The 25,254-nt window shown below is 37.4% G+C and overlaps 1 protein-coding gene across 1 annotated transcript; it reads right to left on the bottom strand.

Annotated features, from left to right (window-relative positions):
- Positions 1 to 285: 285 nt before the first annotated feature.
- On the bottom strand, positions 286 to 24,359 carry LOC145499377 (DNA-binding protein RFX6-like). Its single transcript, XM_081478894.1, has 17 exons — positions 24,194 to 24,359; positions 10,925 to 11,000; positions 8,717 to 8,840; positions 8,566 to 8,627; positions 7,993 to 8,070; positions 7,710 to 7,740; positions 7,041 to 7,148; positions 6,363 to 6,440; positions 5,796 to 5,909; positions 5,554 to 5,603; positions 5,256 to 5,356; positions 5,063 to 5,121; positions 4,763 to 4,901; positions 4,280 to 4,374; positions 3,558 to 3,678; positions 3,071 to 3,190; positions 286 to 2,787 (listed from the first exon to the last, which is right to left on the bottom strand). Exons 1-17 carry the CDS (start codon positions 24,348 to 24,350, stop codon positions 1,814 to 1,816), a joined length of 2,487 nt encoding a protein of 828 aa, XP_081335020.1. The 5' UTR covers positions 24,351 to 24,359; the 3' UTR covers positions 286 to 1,813.
- Positions 24,360 to 25,254: the final 895 nt, after the last annotated feature.

Here is a 25,254-nt window from a genome sequence, read left to right as displayed (position 1 = left end):
CGTTTACTCTCTTTCTGCTTATCAAACTCTTATCAGTTTTCTAGGGACAATGTTCACTACGTATATGGGAAAATAAAAACATATGCTAAATACCATATTATATATATATATATTTTTTTTTGTACATTTTGAAAAAAGCCCGTCAACTGTGGAAACAATTTAATTTAATAAACACACTACTTGTGTACTAAGCACAATAGATATGCCCGATAAACACAGTAGCTGACTGGTAAGAGTTTGCATCATCCAGTGGCCCATTAGACCATCTTTTCCACCCCCCCCACCCCCCCCCCCCCGTACCCTATCCAAAAGAGTACCAAGAGCACAACGCAGTGACCCCGACCAGGGCTCGAACCCAGACCGTTTGATCCGGAGCCCGGCACGCTCACCGCGGTTCTTTTAGAGTTGCAATATGATGCTTGCATTGTCACCTATGTTGCCTGTGCTACGAGTAAAGACTAGTCAATAGGCCATACTAAAGTTTCTTAGGCATACAAAATGTTTGTTCTTTTTGCTTGTTTCTTTTTTTATCTTGCCGTTGATGCTGTTGTTGTTGTTGTTGTTGTTGTTGTTGCTGTTGTTGTTACCGTTAAACACATCTCTCCCCCCATGAAATTAACATGAAAACCAACAACCCAAGCATTGTAAATTAAACTTGTTACAACCGATTCATGTGAGCATCCATGTCAGACTCTGAGATCAATTTGTTTACTTAAAGAAAATTAATTAGTAACTCCAGCAAAGAATAATCTACTTTATTGAATAAAGCCCTTTGATGCCGCTTAATGTTAAATTTTGCGAAATGTAGAGCTTTTCCTTTTACATTATTGCAATATTTTAAAATGTAATAAATTCTATTAATCCCTTTACGTTTGTTAGATCTTGACTTATTGCTTACATGGAATATATTACATTTAAATTATTTCAAATTTAAGATTATTCTTATCATTGTTGTCGAGATATATCTAACAAATTTGCTACAGTGTTTGGCATAAGTAAGTCACCAACCTTTGAAAGGCACCATTCCTCTTTTTGCTCACGGAATGTTAAAACTTTGTTGGCAAATTAAGACTGAAACTCATTTTCATTTAATCCCTAAACATTGTAAAACGTGGCGGAAACCCTGCCTCTAAATTGTACTCTTTTTTGAAGCAAGATGAAAATGCGGTTTCCATGCTTTTGAAGGAAATAATAAAGATATTCTGTTTTCGTAACTAAAGTTCCGTAGTGGTTATATACTGTCGCTCTTGACCAAAAAATAATCGTAATCATCAGGTGAGCCGAGTTAAATATACACGTTGTTTCCTACCACATGGGTGGAAAACTGTTTCTATCTTTGCCAAACCAGTAAATATTAACCATTAACCAAGGCAGAAAAGCTATTATAGCTATCAAATACCACTATTAAATTAGTCACTGCTAGCCAGAACACGAGAATAAGCAGGATTATGTGACACACAACGGCCTCTGCTGGTCACCCAACCAGAATAGACTTATAGCTGGCTTGAATTCAGTTAATAATTCAATGTATATCTCATTTTTTTTTTTTTTTAACAAGAATAGTGTTGAGGCCTTTTTCCGAAATATCGCGTAGGTTTGGTTTCTGGTTTTTGTTTTGTTTTGTTTTGTTTTTTGTTTTTTTCTATTCATGTGGAATATTTGTTTTTTTCGATGAACCTTGGTGCTGTTTTATAAAATAGTGGTTAATGATTCATTAAGGTCTCTTTAGAGGTTACCATAAATGTTTTAACAAACGTCAATACTCAGTCACATCTATAACATTGAATAGGAAAGTTGTTTTCTCCAAATAATGTTAAACTGCACCAATTCCTAATCGATTTAGCTGAATATCATGTACAGGTAAACTGTCTATGCCAAAGGAACTACCGGGCGTGTTGAGCAGTCCATTGAAACTCATGCTGTCATTTCCGTTGGGTTGCACTGCATTCCGCATGGGATCATAAACATAATTAGGTGTGTTATATCTTGAGTAAATGTTTGTTATGCTAGGCACATAGCCAAAGTCATCCTTAGTAGGGGATATGTAGGGGATTTCCTGTTGTCGAGGAGTTGAAGCCATTGTTTGGGCGCTGGAATAAACGTTAAGTGCAGGCACACCGTTGTCGTAACTGACCGGATAATTCCCATTTCCTAGGAAGTTCATCGCACCGTTGTTAACTGAGTTGTGTTCATGGATGTTTACAGGATTCAACACGGTAAGATTTGAAGCTTCATTCTGAGCCCACGAGGCTCCCATGTAGTCATCGGGGTTTAAATTGATCCTTGAGCTTAGAAACGTCTTGTCGATAGCATTGATGAAATCACCTTGAAATGCGTTGATTTCTGGGGCATTAGCAGCGTCTCGGGGTGGCTCTAGGTCGGCCATCGGTAGCGTCTGAATACCGGAGCGACATTGCTGTAGGGGTGCAAATGACATTGGTATAGGAGCATTTAAAGGTGTTGGATGTCCCAGTTGACGAGGTTGGTTGTTAATCGGTGCTGGCTGGTAGATCTCTTCGCTTGGAAAGGTCACACTTGGCGTACATGTGGCGTTGTGCTCCTTCTCTTCCTGCTGATAAACATTGGCATGGACTTTCTTGAATTGCTGTTGGGAAATTTTATCTTTCCCCATAGTTTGTTTTGTGGCAGGAATGAAGCCGACCAGTGCATTCTTCTGCTTTTTCACTCGAGACGTGTCTTTTGATTTATCCTGCCAGTGTTCTGGTTGCATGTTCTCCTTGGGTTTATCAAGCTGTGATTCTACTGATGGCATCAAAGGTGGATTTTCTAAAAAAATTAACATTCAAAAATAGAAAAGGTTGAGTTTAGTAAATGCATAATAATGTCAAAAATAAAATGTGTGATCCCAAGGAGATAGCTAGTGTTATACCATACAAGGTGCCATAAGATTTCTGAATTGAACAAGAAAAATATACGAGAATTAATACATTGTTTTACTTAACCTAATAATAACTTAATGCACCTTGCGATAAGGCTTAGCGCCATTTTTATTTGCGAATCAGTGTTAAAACATAACCAACACTTATTAAGATAAAAATCGCAAGCTGACCTTTCTTGATGTGGGTTTCAAGAGAGGTATTTAACTTTTTGTCCATTTCGACGATCATCTGGTTTTCGACCACAAGGAACACATACTCCTCAAAAGCAGTGTGGATCAAGTGAAAAACTCCTGTTAAGGCAAACATAAAGCAAAAAGAAGCTTAGTATTAGGTACTCTGACACTTTTCCCGCCCCGTGTTCGTAGCATGCAATGGCGGCAAGTGGTTGAAAATTGCATTTCTTCAATGCGTGGAGACTGGCAACCTCCTAGCTTAGACGTCTACAAATGTCTCTCTGGGAAGCCCGCTAGCCCACGATCGATTGCAAATTATCTCGACAGTGATTTTCTCAGTCTGGTCCAAAATGTATACGGAAGTTAAACCAGATTTTAAGAAGCACTAGGCAAATAAAACGTCTTTCCTAACACTACATCAGAAACCATGCTGTGGTGTCCAACGCTGGACCGGTGCGCAATCAGTTATCAAATGAAATCTCACCAAAACTTGGAGCGCTTCTTAACGTTAAATCTGCAAGGACTCGTGCTGTAATGAAAGACCACATGGCTAAGAATTTCCTCGCTCTGTCTTCAAAAGGCGTGTCTTTGTTCATTTCCGATCCCTGCAAAAGATTATTTAGTTATTCATTGCCTCATTTAGCAATGGCTACACAATTTCGTGAGAAAGCAGTTTGTCCATGATTGTTTCAGATGGCTAGCAAGTCGACTAGCATCTTTCCGTCAAAGGAATTAGCACTGGCATGGTGGAAATGAGTTAGGGGGAAAAAACTGACATTTCCAATGCTTTGTCAGAGGAAGGAATCTCACCAGTTTTGACCATAGCCTGCGAACGCAGACTTATTTCCGGCTGTCGCTTGTCTCCGCCGAAAATAACGTCTGCCAACCCGGCCAGGAATTGAAACGATTTCTGTGACGGAATGACTTTTGTTTCTCCTTGGCCAATCAGATTCCATGATAGAATGAGACTCGAGTGCTCCTCGCAGCGAATACCTCGCGCAGTAGTTCTGGGGCTACTTGAGCTAAACTGTGATTGGCTTAAAATTCCTACATCACAGAAATCGTTTCCTGGCTCGGGTTCGCAGACGTTATTTTCGGCGGAGACAAGCGACAGCCGGAAATACGTCTGCGATCGCAGGCTATTTTGACCAGGGCTTTAAATGATTTCGAATTCGGCCTCGTGCTGGGAGGGAGGAAGAACATTACCTTGAGGACAGATCGATCCACTACACTGTCAAGCCATTCGATGTAAGCTTCTAAAGGTGCCTGTTTACTGAGGAGACTTTCCAACTCACCAACGTCTGAAAGAAAAAAGGATGCTAATGAATTTTACAATTTCGATAGCGATATGTCAAAGATAGGAGATTTTTTTTTCATTTTGAAGCGACTAGAGGAATTAAAAATACGACATGTAGCGGACTTCACAAGCTTCGAAGTTGTTAGAAATGTGGTAAAACACTGCCCTGAGTGTTTGATATATCTTTTCAATCGAAACTAAAACTAAGAAGAAAAATAAAGAAAGAAAATCGTAAAATCTATATACTAGTTAGGATCAGTTATCAAACATCGTCCCTTATGAATTTGTTTGTTTCAACACGATAAACTGCTAAAGAATTGGAGACGATACGTTTCTAGACACTTACTTTCTGGAACAGAGCGATAGAAAGTATCTTGCAAATGACTACTTACATGTTTTGACTTTGTGAAAAATTTCGGCATTTCCACTAATGAAGAAACTCTTGGAAAGTATTTGGGCAAAGTCGATTTTTCTTAAGTCACCCAACATCTGGGAAACGTCCTCGTAGCTAAGCAACGCTGAGCGTGCTGCCTGCAAAGATGAAAGCAAAACATGTTAAGTTGGCGAGAGGGTACTGTTATATATTGGACTGTGGTTTTTTTTTTTTTTTGGGGGGGGGGGGAGGGGGTTGGGCAATTTATAAACGGGGAGAAAAGCTGGAAAAGAGGCATTGAATCGTTTTTTTTACATACCTGGGCCAGATGAACAAAACAAACTTGTCTTTTCAAAGCTTGTGCAAAAATCCTTGCAACTGAAAAGGAAAAGGTGTTTTCTCTTCAGGAAAGTATCTTAAATTGTTTCAGTGAGTGACAAAGAACATCTTGTTTGTTTTTTGATCTAAACGTTGCATGGGTCCTGGATAACAGCAACTGATCATCAACTAACCTTCAAATTTTGCTTCTTTTAATGCCAGCGGCACTTCCGTCAAAGACTCGTCTAACCAATCAAGCAAGTTTTCAGCAAACTCTGTTATCTCTTCTCTTAGGCTGATATGAAAGTAATAAACACATGTGAGTGTAATTTAGCCTTTCACTATATCATTCTTGTTTGTACGAGACGGGAAAGTTAAATGAAAAAGTGTTTTTTTGGTGAACAATCTTGTTGTTTTCTTTTTTTTTTTTTTTTTTCGAGAGAGAGAGAGAGAGAGAGAGAGAGAGAGAGAGAGAGAGAGAGGAACCCTTACCTGTCCGGAAGATCTTGAATGGTTGAAGGTATTAGGACATCTGTCAAAACCTAAATCAATCAATCAATCAGTCAGTCAGTCAATCAATCAGTCAGTCAGTCAATCAATCGACTCGCAGTCAATCCATCGTCACAAGTTAATTTTCGTAACTTTTAATCGTCTCTAGAGCTTACTGCATAACTTACACTCAGACCTCTTTTCAACGTTTATAGTGTATTCACAGAACAGACACGTGACGTTACCTTGTATAGTATGGAGTCACAAATGGCCACAATATCAACAACCACAGGACACTCCAGCACTGAAATGATGTGGCCCGGCATTCCTTGCCAGAAGTGGGTGATAAAGTTCTGAACCTGACAAAAAAAAAAAAGCACTCCTAACTAAGTTTAAATTCAGGTATAACGAGGAGCCTGCATAACAAGCGTTCCCGTACGGGTTTCTCGCCTGGTGATTGTGCGGAAATTGCATGGGGCGAGAGCAGAAAATTAAGGTAGGGGGTGGCGGGACGAGGGAGAGCCGTGAGCAGACTGTCTTTGGTGCAGGAACGCTTACTACACAGGCTAACATTACAATTGGCAAAAGAAATCTTAATTATGCCGTCTATTAATTAAATAAAAGCTGTGAGTCCACTGACTATTATCTGTCAAAATCAGATGGGTATAAATTTGAGAGAAAATCATATACCTACCCGCTACCCTTACTGTTTAATACTTTGATTATTTCTTAACTTGAAGGAGACCATATGAGCAACAAAAACCACAAATTGAAATAACTCTTAACAAACGTAATACCATGTTTCAACTTACTCCTTCAAAGTTGGCGCTAACAACAGTGTCCAACATTCTCTGGCAATGTGTTCGGTACATCATAATGAATGTCTCTACCTGTGAGCAAAAGTAATCAGTTATAATTAGACTACATTATCATTCATAATCAACATCTTTTTATCCTTTATTTCTAAAAAAATCGATCAATGAATCATCTTTCCATAAGATAACAATGTCAGTAAACTAATTTAGTTGCAACAACGAAGAAATACCTAATTCATGCCTTGGCTTGACACTGGGGCATGCATTTTATATTATGTAGAATTATATTATGTATCATATTAAATAAGACGGCCGACTATGGCAGTGGCCTAAATACGCTGGGCTCCGATCATCTTTTTTTTTTTTTTTTTTTTTTTTCGTTGTTGTTGTTTTTGTTGTTGTTGTTTGTTTGTTTGTTTGTTTTTTGTTTTGTTTTGTTTTTTCTTTTTTTTTTTTTTCGTCATTATTCTAGCTAGGAACAAAATAGTTATGGACATAATTTAGCAAGAAATTGGCGATGGGCTGTCATAACGTTCAGCGACACTGACACTTCATGCTTTAAAGAACAATAAGCTGCTGCTTGGTGATCCACGTATATCGGAGACAGTCTTGACATTCTACTTATATGGAATCACATATAAGGATTTTGAGATTGAGTGTTGCGTTATCCCTTACCTTGTAAATGGAAACTCCGTCTGGTAGTTGGACGGTATTCGCCTTCGGAAACTCTGGCAACAGAGTACCTGACTTAGAACTAAGGGAAAACTTCTTGTGGTTTGAGTTCTAAGTAGAAAAACAGAATAGTATTAACAAAACATTTGAGCAAAGTCAGCTGTGTGAAGGTCAATCCTTTTTGGTAGCCATGATAGCATAAAAACATAACTTTACTGCAATGTAAGGCTGTGCAAACGCTGTCTAAATTTCTCATTTCAGTAGCTTAACGCTGCCTAGCGTGTATTAAAAAGATGAGCTTTACATATACACTAGCTAAATGCTAGAGGCTAACGCTTTTTAGAGAATTTAAAGTTGTTGTTTTAATTTCCTTGTATGCCAAATTCCCGCCAGCTTTACGTCACCTCTACGCACAGTAGCGTAAATATTGGTGGCTTTGAAGACCCTTAATGACGTTACGTTATAGCTTAAAAAGGATGATGACCGACCCCAACAGTTAGTCTAACTCAAATTTGGCTTAAAATCTTTGTTTTCACAATGTAATGTCAAATAAAGAAAACTGAAATGACCAAAATGCAAAACTCTATTGGAATCAGGGAGACCATAGATTTGGGTGTTAACAGGAACACTAACCACCTTTTTTTTACCTACAAAAACGCCGAGCGGACCTACCACATCTCCTTTCCCTTTCATTCCTGAAAATCTGCAAAGCAAAAATTGTGCAGCGTTACCTAAGTTAGTTCAATTCGATACCACTTCTTTTTCAAAAATGTTCGTCAATTTGTCTATATAATCTAATAGAACGAAAGTTACACGATGGCTGGAAAATATAAATTTTATTTTCTCTTGTTAAAATCAATATTTTACGAACGATTGAAGCAAAAACGAAATCACATCTTTGCGCAGCTTTGTGATATCCTCTATATAAAATTATCAAACTCTTGCTCTGACCTACCTTGACAATCCTTTTTTGGAATAACCTGCGTGAAAATAAGCCGACGTTTCCTTGACAACTATGCCATAATAATGGTACCTGGCACAAAAAAAAGAATAAACGTTAATTTAGATTACGATGAATTTAATCACTCGTAGTCACATGTACACAAATGCCGTGCCCTGTTAATGGTGATTTCAAAGAAAGTAGGTCAACAGTAGGCTCGACTTACACAAGTAACGTACTGACCGCTAAGAGGAAATGATAAGTTACTGCAAATATATTTATAATTAATTTTATCAAAAAAATTCATTTAGTCAAATAGAATTATTGGAATCGAATAGAATACAATGTTGCGTTATATTAGATATTAGGGAGTTGCATCTTTTTTGCTAGCAGGGCTTATAGTGCAATCAGTTGATTTGGCATTGAACCTCAAGGGTGTTTTTTTTTTTCTTTTTCCTTTTCTTTTTTTTTTTTTTTCTCAAATCTAAAACACAAGAATGAACAATGAGGCATCCTCACTCGCCCGTTCCTGTTGGACTAGTTTTTTCAGTTAGAACTACCAGAATGGTCCAAATGGACTGAACTTACTTTGATTGCCCTCGAGTTCCTAGTCTCCTGGTTGTCAGTTTTGGAAACCTTTGTCGAATTATCTGGGAAATGAAGAAAGGATCGAAAAGTTAGGCTAAAAATATCTAATAAATTTAGGGAATCCCCGTCGAAATCTTTCATTAACTCTTACCTTTCCAAACGTTGCTGGTCCGGCTGGACAAAGTTTGCCCCTTCTACAAAAGTCAAGATAGTGTGTATACATGACACACCTTGGCAGACACATACCCTCCTTAAGTTCGTAATTTTCGCCAAGCCTGCAAAGGAGAAACAATCTACGTTTAGAGCCCGTTGACTGCATTTTTTGGAGGCGCGGTGGCCTCATGTTTACTTCTCTCGCCTCCGGATCGAGCGGTCTCGGTTCGAGCCCTGGCCTTGGGGTCATTGTATTGTGATCTTGGGGAAGACACTTCACTCTCAAAGAGCCTCTCTCCACCCAGGTGTACAAATGGGTACCCGCGAATGTAATGCTGGGAGTAACCCTGCGTGGACTATCATTCCATCAAGGGGAGTGGAAATATTCCTACTCGCTTCATGCTACAGATACAGGGATATAAGCATCGGCCTGATGGGCCACTTGGCTCGTATGCAGACTTTACCTTTACTTCTACTGCATTTTGGAAGCCAAAGATGTAATCAGTTTATAGCAATTTTCCCATGACATCTTCCCATGAGTTTGAAAACGTTCGTCAAAGTTTTTAAGTTGGAACCAAAACCTTGTGCTTGTCTAACAGTTGATAACCCCGTCACACTAACCTCCCTTGAGGCAAAACACTTTCTTAGGTTTTATTTGCGATGTAGATATATGCCTTTGACTTTTTGAAAGTTAGTTTACTCACGTAAGTGCCCTTTAAGTTGTGATAGTGTACTAGGATAAACATGACCTGGCAAAAACTTGGAATGGTAATATTAAGGATATAAAATGCTTTGTGCCCGCAAACACTTTATATGTAGCTATAAATACATTTAGTACGACAGGACTTGCACGTTCGCTTCGATTCGAAATAAAGTCGACGACTTGGAAGTTATATTTCTACTTATTAGAGTCAGGTAATCACTGATCAATAACACAATAAAATTACTACAAAGCTTACAGATTAAGCTCAGACTGAAGACAGATGATACGTGAAGAACTGAAGCTCCATGCAGCCTGCTCTTTGTATTCCGTCGATATTCGTGACAAACCCTAATAGTAGTTATAAGTACATTATGCACAGAAGGCACTTATACACCTAATTGGCGTGTATTAATATAAGGACACCAGACCGTTATAAACAAAAATAAAAATAAATTTATGCGATATTTGAAGGTACTCTCTGATCCAATTTTAGTTTTCTTCCTCTACAAAAAATCCGTTAAGTCAACGGTTAAATCGATTTGAGGGTAACTAACAAAAGTGGCCCAAAGTACAAGGAAAACATGTTCGTTTTTTTCATGCCGGAAAATAAACTTATTAAACTTGTTCTTCTTAGTGACAAATGATCTTGGAGGTTCCCTTGTTATATTTGATATTTGTTAAAAACGTCCCTCGTGGACATTAAGACTGGCTTCAGACAGTCATAAAGCATATTCGTTCAATTAGTTCTTTGAATGCTTTTTCAAGGTGCACCGTCAAAACCAAAATCTCAGACAGATTGCAAGAAATATACGAAATGTAATACTTGCTAAGGCAAGAGTAACCGACCAAAGGCTAGCTGAAGGCGAATATAGGTGAACAAGGATGCCACAAACGTGTTATTTGCATTTGATACAGTTATAAACTTAATATTAAGAAGTCATAATAAGAATATTCATTCAATTAGTTACTGCTATTTGAAGAGATCCTATTTTGAGGCACCATTGTACCAATTTAACTTGCTTTTGATATCCTCGACCCATGGTGACATTAAAAGCGAATACGGGTGGAGAAGAACCTGTTGAGATATTGTTGGGCAGAACTCGCAGTTTTGAGGCAGCATTCCGAAATTAAATAGATCTCCCTGTCTAATTGTATTTTATTATACTTCACCTCAACTGCTGTTTTGACCTTCGCTCTAATAAGGTCCACGCCTGTTCGTAAAATAATACGACCGTTTTGTAGTCTAACATAAGATAAGCTCCACCGCTTGTTGGTTTTGGAGACAGAGAGGACTGAAATCACGATAGTTTGCCGATAGCAGTTATCTTTTCTTTCATTGAGTGGACCCTTCTGATGTACGCTTGCGGCCACTCGCACTCTTACTCGACATGGAGAAAAACACCACTTCCAAATGTCTTTATTTAACGGTTTGGAAGTCTGGAAGGCATTACCCTAGTAAACACTAAAAAATTAAATGGAGTTTTTTTTAGCATGTATACTTACCATCTAAGTGTTTGCGCTATCTGTCTCTGCTTTTTCTCCAGCATTATGAATGAATACGACTCTTTTCGTCTTCCTCCTGTTACAATATCAATTGGACAGAGAAAAAACTTAAGTTCGCACTTGAATGGAACTATTTATTTATAGCCACAACAATATGAAAGATATTGGATAATCATTTAGATGGAAAGCAAAAAGGATGAAAGTACATTCTAGAAGCTTTAAATTCCAAAAAAATCATCTTTACGCAAGCAGGTAGAAAGCATTGCGCTAAAGTTATTTCAGGCATTGAAAACTGACTGATATTTTACCTTGATGGGTTCTCGTTTGATTTCTTTTTTCCTTTCGTGTTTTATAGGTACAAAGTAGTTCTCCCGAGAAGATCGTCAACTACAAACTGTTTTATGGATTATCTTCCGTTCTATTTATTCTGTCCTGCTAAAACTAACGTTCACACAATGAGCAATCAGTGCTATTGAAGGAGCGTGCCCCATTTGGTAACAACTACAATGCACACAATAGCGCTGTTTATACGTGTTACCTTTCACTGCTGTTCGATTTCTGAAGCACGTGTGTTTAGAAAGTTACAAATACAAAAGCGTGAAAAAATGTTAAGCCTTGTGAAAAAAACAAAAGAATGAATTCTGAATGAATTTAACGAACATCTAAGGTTGCTGTGCGGAGGAGTGAATCCAGAGTATTGAGTGCTGTCAGATTTTAACAGACATCTGCCTGCGTTTTGTTAAAAAAATAATAATAAACAGTGAAAGACATTTGGATTATTTATTTATTCAAAAGAAAAACAATTCAAACTATAGTTGAGGACCCGACCAGTTCAATTGCTATCCGTAGGCACGTCAGTTTCAATGAACATTCTCTCAACGGAAAATGTAGTGTTTGGCCGATATTATGTGGCATAAAACAAAAGTATTCCTGAAAACTGTTCAGAAATCGTGTCTTGCTTACAATTTCTATTTTCTAGTGTGGTTCAGGGATGAAAGTGAAATGTAAAGTAAATGAATCTGCCTGCGGGCACAAAAGATAAAATTATATGTTTTTGATATTTACAGTAGCGCAAACGCCCAAAAAGATGCAATCTTTAAACTACCTTGGCTGCTTTATAAGCATATTCCAGGTTAAAGCCTTTAAATGATTCAGCACAAAAAAAAAAAAAAATTGGGACGAATATTCGGCACTAAGTGGAGTCAGATTTGTTCTTAAAGATTTTCACCTGCTGCTAGACTTTTTAAAATCCGATTAGCTAGCACCATTAAGGGCATTCCGGCTGTGTTTGCTTTCTTAAAGAATTCAAGTTAGAACTAACGAAGCATTGCGTATTCATTTATTCAAAGTTATTGCGTTTATAAATCTATGGGTTTGGTCCGAAAATCAACTGAATAACAATTATTTGTGTGAAGAAACCAATCTTTAATGGAAAGAAACTACCAATCTTTAATGGTCGATGACCTTCCTTATCGCCAATAGCCGATAAGGAAGATAGGTCAGAAAGGGAGGTGTTCAATACACCTTCTTAAGATTGAGCAACTTGATTATCTCTGATGATTTGTTGATCGGTTTTATGTTATTTTTCTTCATGTTAAATTAGCACTGATATGAAGCATGGCATACGTATCGAATCAAAAATGAACGGCTTGTTCTATTTCAGAGTCAAGCAACTCCATATTCCTCATTTGGTTTGACGAAGATTTCTTAATGGAGTAACAACTTTTAGTGCGAATCACTCCCATCACTGCATTGGGTATTGATAATTATGCTAAGTAAGAAAACAAAAAGGTGTTTAGATATTATAGTTTTCCCCAGTTTTAAAGTCTATCATTCTGTGCGCTAGGAATTCTTACTTCAAGGTTTCTCTGCTACACGTGGCGTCAAGAGGTAAAAAGGAAAATCTTAATTTTGAAATGCAATATTAACCCTTTCGTAGCGAGCCTTAGCTTCACTGCGGAAAAAGCGGTGACATTTTGCTTCAGCCAGGGAAGGCGTTCTACAGAAAGTTACTTTTAATCCCAATAAATGAAGAAATGATTCTTTGATTATCACATTTACATTATCTCATTCCATTTTAAAGCCAGCCATTTTAAATTGAAGGAATTGCGTACTTGTGAGAGATTCTGCTTCACAGAAAAGCATACGAAGAGAATCAAGCGATCTACAATCACAGACAGAAACAATTAATCGTCGAGGCAGCCTTAGCCATTTCTACCCCTTCCAGTAATAAAGATTATGCAGTTTATTTTATTTTAATAGTATAAGTACATGGATGAAGGCAAAGTGGGATAAGGTGAGAGCACTGCTAAAGCGTTCCAGCAAAGTTACAAGGAATGTGTCAACTGCATGTTCACTGTTCAGTGTTCAATGCAATAATGATTTACTGTACTAACCCTTGAATGAACTGTTTCGAAGCTATCATACCATAACAATTGAATGTAAAATATGATTGTCCAGATAGAATCGATATAGAATAACAAAACTTTGCTGCCATAATAAACACAAAAAAGAAAAAAGAAAATAGAATAAAAAAATAAAAAAAACAAGCAAGGGACCAATAATGCTTTAGTTTTTGCCTCCACTTTACTGATCGGCCTTTGGTCAGTTATGTTCGTGCTGTTTAAGAGCCATGCCACAGACGCTGAAATTTTTACAAAATACTTCTGAAAAGATTCTCGAAAAAATATGTCTTTGTTCAATTTCGTCGTCCCTAACCCCACATGTTCAATTTCGTCGTTTCCGAACACAATGAAGCTTAACCAGGCCCATTCTTTAGGTTTAATTGCCGTCTGTTCAGTTTTTGCCTCAAGGAAGGGAACGGTTTAGGTTTCTTTCAATTTGATTAAAGCCATTCTGTTCATTGTGCAGATGAGCAAAGTCAGCGTGCATCTTTGTATATCAAGTCATCGTACTGACAAACATACAAATAATTAAAAGTTAAATTGTTAATATACGTTTTATATAAGAAAAGACACATAATGCTCGCTAACTTACCCAGCGCATGCAAACTTTGCATAGTTTTTGAACTCTTGTTTACGAAAAATTGCTTCGAGGATTTAAATTGGAAACCGCGTTGTCGTGATTTCCGCCCAGTTCAATAAATCAGAGTCGAAATTTATATTCAACTTGCCCGTAAAGGTTCTATAAATAAAAGCTGTTATTACGTAGAATATAAGTGTTTCAATCAAAAGAAACACAAGCAATATGGCCTTGTTACAATACCGAGGAGGAAAGTTTGCACATTAGATATAGTTCATGAAGACATGCTTGATCATCGCAGTTATACACACAACTTGAGCAGTTGTGAAATTAAAGCCTGAAAAAAATTAAGGCCTGAACGGGATTCGCGCCCATGACCTCTGCGATACCGGTGCAGTGTTCTACCAACTGAGTTATCAAACCAACTGGGAGCTGGTCACATTGTGACTTCGTAATACACCCGTAGATGGTGACATGACATATATTCACTTGTACAGATATAGTTCAACTATCTTACCAATTTTTTCGATTAGGCTCTTGCGCAATGTTACAAAAAATTGTAAGCTAAATGGCAAAAGCAGTCACTGTTCAATCTTAATGCCTCGTTTGTTTTGGGTTATTTGCACATAAGCAAACTTTTGCATGATTTTCTTTTATTCAAAAAAAAGTTTTTGCGAAGAAAAGTGGCTTGAAATTGCGTGATTACATTGGCTCTGTATTTGAAGAATAATATTTGGAATAACCTCGCCCAAAGCAGCAGCAGCAGCATCAGTCATAAGGCGCTTGTGTCATGGCTGATAAACATCTTTTGCAATATCGCCCTTTTCTTGACAACAGTGTTACGTTATTCAGTTTCTAATGCAAACAAAGTTCAGTACAATGTTTGCAAACTAGTTATACAGGTTAGGTCCCGAAACGAGAGTGCCAAGTCATGCATGATCACGATGAACAAGGCGGTTAGTTTTCCTAACTGCATGTGCACCCCCATACATCCAACCTCTAACAAAGTTTACGTGACATTCTCAAACCACAGTCAAACAAAGGTCAGAAAGGTCAGTGTGTTTACAGAATTATCATTAACCACATGGTTAGCTTCATTTCGGTTGCTCACGTCAAAGCAAAACATTTATCAAACATTTTACGGCTTCAAAAGGTCAGTACCAAGCGATATTTGTTTTAAAATGAGTTGTGTAACATTTAGAACACCATTAAATCATCAAATGCAACGGACAGTACATAAGCGTTTAGCTGAAAAAAGAAAGTTATCATCTAAGTATAGTAAATTCAAGTTTTACAACTTATCAGGTCCTCAGGCATCTCGATGATTCAGGTTCCGTTGAAGCGACTTTGTACCGTCAGAAAACTATTTTGAGATTGCTCGGATTGGAAAGGTGTTTTTCGCCTTGCGACATGATCACAAATTGCGTGATCAGATGGAGCTCGCGATAACGTTTTAATATTCTGTGTGAAAATTCACATCCACAGACGATAACGGGGTTAACAATTTTGCTTTCGATATTGCAAGGTTTCGCTGGAGATATAATAACCACGTGGGGAAATGGCAGGTGTGAAAAACGTAAGTTTAAAGGGCAAAGAATGAGGTCATGTGCGGAAAGACCGCGTGCACTGTGACGTCTTAACTGAACTAAACCACGCACCACTTTCACGATAGGTATTTATTTTCTATGATTTAGAGTCCATTGCTTTTCTACCAATACTATCAGTTATTTACTTAGTTATGTTTATTTGGGGTCTGGGCGATTTTGAAGTCTCCCGGTTCTTTTTGACGCGGTTTCAGTTAGCTGCACTTTCTTGAATTATTCTGCAATGACTGTCTTCCTAATGTACCTCTTGCCTGTAATGTACACTCCTGTCCAAACAAACCCTTCAGGCTAACGATAAAATCCCTCAATAAAATGAAATTAATCCGAACTAACCGAGAAGAACGTCACATGCTCGCGCAGAAACTATTTTTCAGTAGTAGGCTGAATGTGGTCGCAAACATTGCAGAAGATTAATCAAAATTCCTGTCGAGAGTAGTTCTTGATAAGTTGTGCTACAGGTATGAATCAAAGTCCAAACGTTCAGCACACGTCATATTGGCATTCACGATTGTTTGATGAACGATGATCTTAACTGGCAATATACATTATTCCTTTTATACGTAGTTAAATTTTATTAATTACACGATTTTTTCGCCCACGGTCTGCCCCCATAGCCTCCCGCAGTTCCTCAAATCAATTTCGACTCGTCAAATGTAAAACTCGCACAACATCTCGTGGTTGGGAGAATTTGATTAGTCAAAGTTAAATAACGATGAAGTTCATTTAATAGTCGTCAACATTTTTATATTCCCCTAAGCGACAGACCAAACCACACGTATGTAGGAGTGAAACGCTGGGATAGCTTTGAAACAGTGACGTCATCATTTTCAAAATGGCAAGTACTGCGTGGGTGCGTTAGAAAATCAAGGATGTGAATATCAAGTCTTAATTGCGAACGGCCAAATTTTAGCTCCCACTTAGTTATGTTTAGTAATGGAAACTTTCAATATGATTTCACGTTAAGCTCGCTGTGAACGAATCAAATTCTGTTTGTTAAAATTAAGTACTCCTTGCTAACGGCTTGACTAGTAAAAATTATTTTTTATGGGTACATTTGTACTTTGAAGAAATACCCTATATATTTTTGATGCCGTTTTTGATGCCGAGATGACGCGCTGCATCAGTCCTTCAGTAATGATAAATTGCAACATAAAGCTAAAAACTACTTCGATATTGACATAAGCAAATTAACTTAGCTGGAAGAACAACAGTCATCTCTTTTTCGGCCGCAAAGGGAACAGAAAAACGTAAATTAATAAAACGCTTACCCCTTTTTCAAAGAGCACGGTTAAGTAGTCATTTTCTTATATCACTTTCCCTCCATTTTGGCCCTCAAGAAAGCATTTTACTGCATCTAATATTTCAATCAAATATGTCCAAACTGTACCGGGAGAAGAGCAAGGTGACCAATTACCTTAAGCTTGTTCTGGTGCAAGTGAACGCGTCCCGTACAACTGACGTCTTACGTTACTTCTCAGTTGACTTCAAATCTCTTCTAGGCACTAAGCTCACAGCACGTTTTACGATGTTGCCCTCCTATAAATGGTGCTCTCTTAACAAACATCTGTTGGTAAGATAAGGCTTGAGCGGTCCAAGTGACAAAGCCCTTGTGACAAAATGAAACAACGTGGACTTATGTGTGCGCCTGGTAACCTATTGTCCTTCTGGGTTCTTTTTGAACCTTGTAAGTGCAGACTTTAAATGAAATATTGTGGTACCTGCATATCTATAGTGACATTAAGGTACTCGGCCTGCTAACCTCTTATTTGTGTTAAACATTTAATCTTCGCGCTCTCAAGAGCCGAGTTCTATTGTTTAGTATGAACTTGCTTTAATATCACCCATACTACCTGCTGAGGACCTTTCCAACAAAGAAAAGAAAAATAGTCTTGAACGTCTAACTGCGAATAATGTTCTTTATATACCTCGGTTTCGGTCGTTGAGGTGCTTTTCAAATCGCGATAAAAATGTCGCTAGTTGTTGCTAAAAATGCTGAGAGATTTAGGATTATTTAAAGGGAATAAACCTATATCTATTTTAACTTTTTTTCTTTTTTCTGCTAAATTTTTAATTGGTTTTAATTCGCTTTGCAGAAGCCAAAGCCTGTTACACTTTAAAATTGGATAAATATTAACTTCACTAAGGAGGAAATTACCTGCTAGAAAAGTATTAAAGGTCATGGAACAAATCATGCTCATAATATGGGGATCTCACAGCCTAGCATGAGGAAAATACACGGAACAATATAATTGAAAGCAACATCTTTGGGTACCAGTTGTTCATAGTTAATTTCAACGTGGTCAAAATATTGCGGAAAAATTCAATCAATCATAAGGCGTACCGGTAAAGGAAAAACTGAGATTTTGCAGCCTCTGCTTACATTTCACTGACATAGCTTTTCATCATAAAGCCAACATAAGAATAGATTATGTAAAGCAATTTAAGAGTGGCCATTTAAAAATGGTCTCCAAGCTTTAAAAAGCACCCCGGATCGATGAGCTCTTGGGCAGTTAGTCTACGTTAAAACTGGACTTGAACTTTACAAGGAAGACCTTCACGTATTTCGTAAGAAAGAATGTTTTTTAAGACAAGCCTGAACGTGCTTCGGACAGGATAATAGAATAAACCTTAAGATACATTTCCTTTTGTTCACAAAGATACAAGGAACCCGTATTCAATTAAAAGATAGGTGTTAATGTTTTTCCATCTGCCCTTGGCTACTCTTGTGCTAGCAGAAACTGGCTCTCCTCTTCGAGTGAGATAAAATGCACCCGACATAGTTGAAAATCAAGGGTTTACTATGATAAGTTTTATTTTAAAAAAAACGTTTACGCTAATCCAAAGATTTTCGTGGAGTAACGAAAGGCCGGAAATATTGACTGCTCCTCACGAAAACAGCTGAATTTTGCGTTATTTCAAATGGAGAGATTGAAAACAATTTCGCCGAAATGAGCGAAGCAATTATCAGAAAATAATTACCCGAAATGACGAGCCACACTGATGTTAACAGATGTTTGTTTAGTCAGTTAAAGACGAATCAGATTTAATTTTCCTTTTCTTCGAGCGATGCATCAAACTACTTTTTAATTGCAACATTGAAATCTAAACCGAAATAAATTGCTCACGGCAGCTTTACAAAATTGAAATGAAGCAGAAGATGTGAATCATTTGTCTTGTGTAAATAACTCTTTTGCTTTCTTTGATGTAACTTTTTTTTATATCGTTATGTATTTCGAGGCTGAAATATATCGTGGGTAAACGGAAAATCATTCAAAGCGTCGAATCTCTGTTTTGAGCCCATCATAGTTTCCACTGGAATCGCGCGTCACCAAATTAAGTCGTGCGATTTCGAGTAGAACAGCAAAAGCACATCTTTAGCAGCAAAATGCTTACGATAATGTAAAACGAAACAAAACCTCACAAATAATCTTTTGGTAACCCGCAAAGAGAATATATTCTTTACTAAAAACAGGTAGAACAGAAAAACACAAAAGAATTTAATAACCACCTGTCAGAAATAATTTATTCACTAGAAAACTCATTATATTCTCTGAATAAAAGAAAAAAAAATTGTATTTCGCAACAAATATAAACAACAAGTGCAAACGCATTGAAGGAAGGTATAAAAACCGCAAGGAGGGAGTGCCTACGCTCTGGAGAAATAGAGTCAAAAAATCCTGAAGAGTTCTTAATTAGTTCTTGGCGAAGAAGTTTATTTTAAAAAAGAGCAGTTTAGTCGGTTCGACCAAAATTATTGTGTTAATGTCTGGAGGCTGAATAAATATTTGCAAACTCACACAGGAAAAAAACAGAATAATTAAAAAGATTATGATCTTAACAGTAAATATTCGTGTTAGTTATGGTAAGGTTTGTACACCTTGCTTTGTGCTGTTCTGTGTTTTTTTGTTTTGTTTTGTTTTTTTGTTTTTTGTTTTTTTACAGAGATTAAGATATCTTCCCACTGTACCAAAAATTAAATTTTCAACAGAAGCACATGTATAAATTGACACAAGATGATAATGTTAACCGACTTTTGAGGGAATATTCGAGAGGTTTGAGGGAAAATTCAAAAATATTAAATTCTTTTGAGGGAATATTCAAAAACATAAATCTTAATATATGTTTTTATCAGTGTCAAAACTATAATCTAAATGCAGATGAAACTTGTTTTGAAGGTGAAACAACGGTTACTAATTCGACTTGGGGAGAGCTTGCTTCTGATCAGTTCTGACCTAAATACTGAGAACGTTATTGCATTTTACATTTACATACAAGGTTTTCTTTGAAAAAAAAAAACAAATTTGGAGGGTCAACAGTTCGGCAGATTGTTCTGAATTAGTTTTAGGGTAACATTTGATATTGCACAGGGCCGTGAACGGTTACCTCAAGGTTTGAACGCATATGCTGTGAAGCTTTAAATCTGCGGGGGAAGGCCATTCATAATTAGCAGTGACAGCTGTGTTTGAATGGTTTGCGAAATTTTGTGACTTTTTAGTTTCCTTTACAGCATTAGAACTCTTTGGTGAGCCGAGATAAGACTTAGATCCACAAAAATACGTAATTCTAAAAATAATGTCGCCATAGCATATCAGTGATAAATCTTCGTATTGACCTTTTCTGTACTGTGTTATGATGATCGAACAAAACGTTTGTCCTATTCCCGTTATCTGCAGCTCTTTGAGATTTTTGATTATCGTGGTTCTGTAAAAGGGAATTACAAGAGCAAAACATGGGAAATATCTCGCTTTTTTTCCTTTTATTTGGCTGTATTATCAATTTCCAACTCCTAAAACTAATGAATTGTTTTCTCCAAAACTGTGGAAAAACGTCTTAGCTAGGTATCTGTCGCTACTTTGATTTCTTAAAAAAAAAAAAACCGCTGAAAAGTATTATTTTTATTATGGAATGTTAATGTAATAGCTGATGGTCAAAAATATGTCAACTCCGTGCCTACATGTATTACCTAAATAAGTTCTAGTTGGCTACTACATGTCAGAGACAACGTTTCGTCTTATTTATTTCCCATCAGTCAGTTAAATTGAATAATTTCGGTTTATCTACCTAGTCTCTTATTCTTCTTTAATGTGAAAAGTTTAGGAGATCCAGTTAAAATATACTTGGAGTTTTATCTTACCGACAATATATATCACCAACTTTTTAACCTTCAAAATGGCAATTCTCCCAGATCATATCCCTGTTTATCATATAGCTGTTTCTTCGCGCAGTTTCGAGAATTTCGAACTAAATCAGTCCTAGTTTGTTCTTTCCTTGTACGGAACTGACAACTGCCTAGCAACGCATATTCAGACGAGAAATCAGATACTCCTCACTCCAAGTTCCATGCTCGTCAATATACCTACCTTTTGATCTGATGCTCTCGCGATGAAACAAAAAGAAAAAGAAATTGTATTGTTCAGGCATTACTATAGCGCATAAACGTGGGCCTTCTTAAAGCAGTAGAAGCTTTCAAATTCTCTCCAACTGAAAGACTGATAACATTTTAGGAAGAGAAATAAAATATTACTTTTGTCATCATAGAAGCGTTGTGAACATTTTTCGGGGATGTTAATGGCTTTGGTGGCGGTAAAAGAGCCATAAAATAACGGGCTCTCCCGATCAGCTTTATATATGTGTAGAATTTCTGCCGGTCAAATTTCTCTCATTATTTTCTCGAACCAATCAAAAACTTTACGGACTCCATAAACCTTCCTATAGCGGCCTAGAATTATCTGACTTGTGTAGAAAGTGACTGTTGTGAGGAGGATTGCGCTGAAATCAAAATAGATGCACTACGAAAATTTACAAAATGAAATCAACATTTGGAGGATTAGGGCGCCGGATTTGAAATCTGGAGGTCGCGGGTTCAAGTCCCGCTCTGATCATTAAGCTGGAGTTGTTTCTCGGAAGACCCTCGTTCAACTCCTCGGTCATGCTTGTAAATACCCAACTGGTCTGCCTCCCGCCAGTTGGGATTTTTAAGCCTTTTATGTTTATTTTGGAATATTTCTTTCTTTCAGTTTAAGTGGCAACTGTGAGCTACCTAGTTGTAGCTAAGCGCATCGACCACTAAAAACATTCAACATTTAACAATTTGTTTTAAGTTACTTGTTTATTTCGCATTACTTAGGGATGTTTTTAAACGTCTTGAATTTCTTTTGCAAAGTACAGAGCTCGCGTCCCTTCTTTATCATGCGCCAATTTAATTCCACGTGACAGTAAAACCCGGTTAGACATTCTGGAACCGTACAACATTGACGAACTTAAAATTACCATGCGATGGGAAGTCAATCAGACCATAAAACAAAACATTTGGGAAAATATGCTCGCCTCTCCAACATAATGCTGCAATTTAATTCCATGTGTTTGGGACATGCTGGGCATAGTAATGTTAGAGTACAAGGAAAAAAGCAAGAGACAAAGAAAACTAGGAAGGCACGTTCGCGAAAATGTGCATTTCAAATCAATCAACAATTTCAACAGAAATTTGTATTTCGCATGTTATGACCATAGGACAAGCCATGACCGAAATTCCATACAACACAAAAATTCCCCGAGCAAAGGAAGTTGGCTATGCGAAGCATACGTATTGAAAGGTTGCAATTACGTATAGGAAAAAAAACAGACATTTAACGACTGTACCTAAAATTTTACTGTTTTCGCGAAAGGCTGACACCAGTCAAAAATATTAAAACATGAAGAGTTACATCAGGGAAAAAAAACAACAACAACAAAGGGCCGCTACGTACACAATAAAAACATACCCGCAATGTTGGACAGAGAAGTCTTATTAAAAACTGATGACATTTTGAACAGTTAGGTCAACAAAACAGCTGTTTGTGGAAGAAAAACATTGTCCGAAATTACTACTCAAATGGGAATGACGAGAGTTTTTCATCAGTCAATCCGAAGCCCTTCTCTTAAGATCGTAGGCCAGTCCCCATATTTTAGAATACCACAGCAACACTGATAGTCATTAAAAACTCCAAAACGACGAATTTACATACACCTGTGTTCGGAAAGAACCCATACCGAAGCGGAAGTCATAAAAATCGGCATATCACATGCATAAATGGCTTACAGAAAAAATGGAATTCATTACAGCAATTATAAATTTGTTGATGCGTTTTGCAGGGGTATACTTCAGCCACGCTACTCAGTACTTGATAAAGATAGGACTTCGGAAGTGTTATGTCGTACAATAATAATTACGTGGGGGTATTGGAACCGCCCACGAAATAACAGGGAATCGCGAAATTTTTGTGTTGTACGAAACGGTATTTTTGATCAACATTACTTCGGTAACACTAATGAAGATCAGTGGTGGACCACTACGTTTCGCAATTAAAAATCACTGTCGTTAGTTTTAATTACATATTGCTGGCTCTAGAACTATAGAGGAAAGCCAAGACTGGAGCGAAACACGGCTTCTTGTTTTTTCTTTCCAGCCAAAATAAGGCAGCGAAACGAACATCCAACATTGTTTTTACGACAGCTGCAAAAAATAATATATTTCCAATTCGCGCAGACGGGCTCCAACCTGTCAACGCCAAAAAGATCCAAAAGCCTGATAAACTGAATTAATAGCACTTCGCTTTTAGTTTTAAATCGGAAAATGGCAAATTACGCCGGCGATCAAAAACTTCAAAATGACAAAACAGTCTTGAAAGAAAACCACTCTTAAGATCGAGAGGAACAAATGTATTTAAATCGATTCATTTTCGCCCTTGTTCTATCAGTCGTACCAAACAATAACTTTAAAACACTTTTAAATTAGCATTTAAAAACCATCCGACATGTTCGGCCATAAGTAGGCACTTTAACTCAAGCAAGAACCAAAAAACACTGTTAACGATATCTCAAAGGAAAACTATTGTGATTCAGTTGAGCTCTCTGACGGCGTACTTGCATTAGGGATATGGTTTAAAAATAATAAAAACTGTATTCCTTATTCTAATCAGCAATTTATTCGCAATTAATAGCCAGTCCTGCCGTAGTAATATGTTATTATTGGCAGGATTTAAAGCTTTTCGACAGTTTGTCAGTAACTTGCCTTTTTTAGAACTGTGACTTGTCACTGAAAATCAAAACTTCAGAGAAAGAAAAACTCGTATTTTTCGCGAAATCAAGCGTTCGCATGAGTAATAAAAGCCACTCGTACCATTCAACAAAAGAAAAATTATAACCTTGCCTAGATACAGAACAATGCTAGTCAGTTATTCAATTGTCATTCTAAGACTATGGAGGAGTGTAATATCGATGTTTTTTTTTTCTCTTCTATTCATTGTGTGTAACTACGAACGGCGAAATGCTTTCGTTGTTTTTCTTGCTCGGAATTTCTTAGAGAAAAAATACCCCGCACAGATTCTGGCGCTGTTTCTTGCCACTGTTACTTTTGATTAAATCGGCTTTTAAAAATTGGTAATAAAATATTTCATTTTCCCAGAATTTTCTCCCAGCGTGTTAGCATGATAGGAGCTTTGTTTTTGAAATTAGAAAAGGACAGTTGAAGCTAAGGGGAAATTGCTCCATTCCTGCGAGACATCCAGTCATCATGTTAGTTGTGTTAACATGACACAATATTTATAAATTTCCGAGAAACTCATTTTACCAGCTAGCGCCCTAATTATCACTTCCTAAATCAGTGGTCAAGAAACAGTGATTGAAAATGTTTTAACTAAGTTACCTTTCGGTCTGTATTGCTTGACATCTTCTGCAGTTAGCTCGTCATCTGTTTCCTCCTCGCAGTATGACTTTCGTGAGCAGACCCTTCTTGGTCGTTCATAACTCTCCGCGTGGGATACACTTCCCTTCGAAAGTGTTTGAATTGTCTTCGAGGCCATCCGGTTTTTCTAATACAAATCCACGCTTAACTCGATCGCGGTTTTAAAATTCGCCACTTTTTTTCTCTCTCCCTGTGGAGTGTTAGTTATAAACCCCGCCGCTAGAAGCCTTTAAGAAATACGAATTTCCGGACTGGTTAATAACTGAGATTCGTGCCGTCAGCAGGTGCAAACATCTCCCACCATCCAAGTTTTATGATCAAGGTTAGAAAGTCGCCTTTATGAATAATACAAAATTAAAACAAAGAGGAGTCATTGCAGTTGCTCGAGAACGCCCTGTGATTGGCCAATTTTGACAACAGGCGCAGAGACTTGCCACGCTCATATAAAACCATCAGTAAAGTTTTAATTGATAAATATTCCCATTGTAGCTTTGTAAACATGTCGGTTAAATTATTCAGCATATAATTTCGCCGCGAGCTTAACATGTACAAAACCCATCTCGGACTGACTTGTAAATTTATCATCTACGCCAAGGTTAAAAAGGTGATTTTTGTGAGCAGTTTTGCACCATCAGGCGATACAGCACCCGCCTTTTTGAAGCCATTTATGAAAACAAAAGCGCCCAATTTTGTCTTTATTGTTCGCGAGAGTATAAACGAAACCAAAAAATTCAGTCGTTTGTGAGTTGAAAGAAAAAGCACAAAAGCCAGCTAGTTAAAATTCAACCACAAAATTAATAGGACAGGCCACAGTACAGCTGTCTGCCGCTTAATGACTCGTTTGGTTCCCAAATACATTCAGCGTAACATTGTTGCATGACATTTACGGACCCGTAAAAATTCGCGATCTTTCGATTATTTGAGTCACTTCTACCAGACGGTATTAGTTCTTGACAAATTTTATTTTAATTACATCATAAAGCTGATTCATGTTAGCTTACCTTTGTTCCGCAAATGAACTT

Source organism: Orbicella franksi, chromosome 10, assembly GCF_964199315.1.
Source record: "Orbicella franksi chromosome 10, jaOrbFran1.1, whole genome shotgun sequence".
In the NCBI taxonomy this organism is placed as follows: Eukaryota; Metazoa; Cnidaria; class Anthozoa; order Scleractinia; family Merulinidae; genus Orbicella; species Orbicella franksi.
Note: the sequence above shows the minus strand (reverse complement) of the source record. Positions and strands in the feature narration are given on the sequence as shown.